This window comes from Homarus americanus, unplaced genomic scaffold (genome assembly GCF_018991925.1).
Source record: "Homarus americanus isolate GMGI-L3 unplaced genomic scaffold, GMGI_Hamer_2.0 scaffold32583, whole genome shotgun sequence".
Classification (NCBI taxonomy): domain Eukaryota; kingdom Metazoa; phylum Arthropoda; class Malacostraca; order Decapoda; family Nephropidae; genus Homarus; species Homarus americanus.
The window spans coordinates 28,678,940-28,681,365 of record NW_024713129.1 but is presented as its reverse complement, the minus strand read 5'-3'; the positions used below and the strand labels follow the sequence as shown (position 1 = coordinate 28,681,365).

The 2,426-nt window shown below is 35.5% G+C and overlaps 1 protein-coding gene across 1 annotated transcript in view; it reads left to right on the top strand.

The window, feature by feature from the left end:
* Positions 1-1,046: 1,046 nt before the first annotated feature.
* Positions 1,047-2,426, top strand: part of LOC121870621 — a 73,739-nt gene continuing 72,359 nt past the window's right edge. The window contains exon 1 of the mRNA XM_042372474.1: positions 1,047-1,211. Coding sequence (XP_042228408.1) covers positions 1,047-1,211 — 165 coding nt within the window. The remainder of the gene's footprint in view (positions 1,212-2,426) is intronic.

Here is a 2,426-nt window from a genome sequence, read left to right as displayed (position 1 = left end):
TAATAATACGGGAATATGATAAACTAAAGAGCATCGAGTCACAATAGAATCTGTGAACGAAAAGCACGTACACCAGTTCGCGAGTATATAAACATTAAACAAAGGAGCATCGAGTCAAAAATGAATCAGGGAAGTAAAGTAAATACTAACCCGAAAATTATATACTGTACATAAACAAAAGCGCATCGGGTCACAAAAGATCAAGGAAGAGAAATGTCTTACATATAAAAACCTTAGTATTTTTTAAAGATAAACTCTGTGAGGACAGACAGACAGACGTTGAATCTTGAAAATGAACTGGAAAAGAATGTAACATTATATAAAGTTGAGTAGTGGAACAGAAAACACTGATTTAATATTCCTCCATCTTATTTCATTTCTGACTTTATTGTTCTTCGTTTTGTATTTGTTTGTTTTTCTGTAAAAAAGAGTTAAACTCAAAACAGTCAGAGTACCAGTCAAACGCAGTTAGAACAATGTATAAGAGATAGATTTAAGTGTTTTGGGTCATGTATGGGACATGCGACGACAGGAAACGTGAAATCAAGATCATCTATTGTACTGAGTAAATTAATTAAGTATAAACGTAAAGATATATTTACCATCCAGGGAGACGTGAGGGATAAATAAGTGATTTAATTAAAGTATTGAAAGACTTTAACTTCGGATATACCTGAATATAAATAAAATATAACAAACTTATGGGAATTACTGAGTGGTCTTACCTGTGACAAAATATCTACAACAAAAATGAGGACAGTGACATGGTTTAGAAATAAGGAAGATGGGAGGTGTGGGATGTTGATGCTATTGGGTGTGAAATTAGGTTTGACAGAGAAATGATTATTATTATTATTATCATCATCATCATCATCATTATCATATTATCATTCATTATTATTATCTTATTATCATTATCATTATTATTATTATTAGTGGTAGATTAGTTGTAGTAGTTATTGACAAGATGTAGAGACAACAGGAATATTGTTTTATAAATATTTTTTATATAGTTAATTTTCCGGAGGTATTCAATTACGGCGGCGATGCTGGAGGTGTCGGGGCATTGGATTTCACCACACCCCAGTCCAGCCTTCTGGGCGGTCCTCAGCTTCCCCAGGACAGGGAGGTTTAAGGTGTACGGACGCCCAAGACAGTTCGACCACCACAGCCCAGTCCAGCCTTCTGGACTGTGCCTCGAGCTACTGCTCGTGGGTAGAGCGAGCACCTTAGGCATAACAACAGAGGCTCGAACAGGTTTTGCAGGTTTTCCTTGGGAGCCACCTCTTTAGGCCACCGTCAACTAGAAGTACTTGAATGGGTTTACGACCTTTGCGTTGGCAGGGTTTCCTGCAGGCTTAGATGTGGGATCTATTTCAACACAACACGATTGTGCACGATAAATGCATACTTTAGTGACTACATACAAACACAGTGTAAACAATATTCTTAAATAACATGCAGGTGTATATACCCTAAGAGAATAACTCTTTCAGGTCTGTGTATACTTCCTGCACCTACAACTTCAATAGACACTATCTATACAACTGTTGGTCCTTTAACCCAATTGCAACTTCAGTGTTCAACCCTCAGATGTTTCAAGTCACATTGAGGCTGGGAGCAGGAAGAACCTTTGTTCTCGACTACAAAGAATATACTGTACGTAATTAAACAACTTCATTATCGGTAATGATGTGTTATACAGAGTAGTTGTTTTACATGTTGCAGGTAGTTATTTGTATTTAAGAGTTATTGTTTACAATGTTGCAAGCATTTGTATGTTGCAGGTAGTTATTTTGTGTTACAGGTAGTTGTTTAATGTGTTGCAGGTTGTTGTTTATATTTGCATTCTTTTTCTTTTTCTTTTTTGCAGAATAGCCCACCAGGGCACAGGTCAAGACCCCTTCAGGGCCTGGGGCAAAGTATAATAATAATAATAATATATAATAACTAATATATATATATATATTTATATATATATATATATATATATATTATATATATATATATATATATATATATATATATATATATATATATGTGTGTTTGTGTGTCACACGAGAATCTCAGAACCTACTTACCGATATGTGACGATGGATGGTGTTATATGTAGTGATGATGGATGGTGTCATATGTTGTGATGATGGATGATGTTATATGTAGTGATGAGGATGTTGTTATATGTAGTGATGATGGGTGAAAATTGTTATATGTGGTGATGATATGCGGCAATGAAGCCTATGGAGAATTTTTAATTTTCCCATACACGAACGATGTCCAACAGTAGTTCATCTGGCTGTTTTACCTGGAGAAAGTGGACAGAGAGTATACTTCACAGAAGAGTCCTCCAAAATCAAATGGCAAATCCTGCTGATACGACCCTCACTGCATTCTTCAATCTTTGGGAAAGCAATACGTAACTTCTA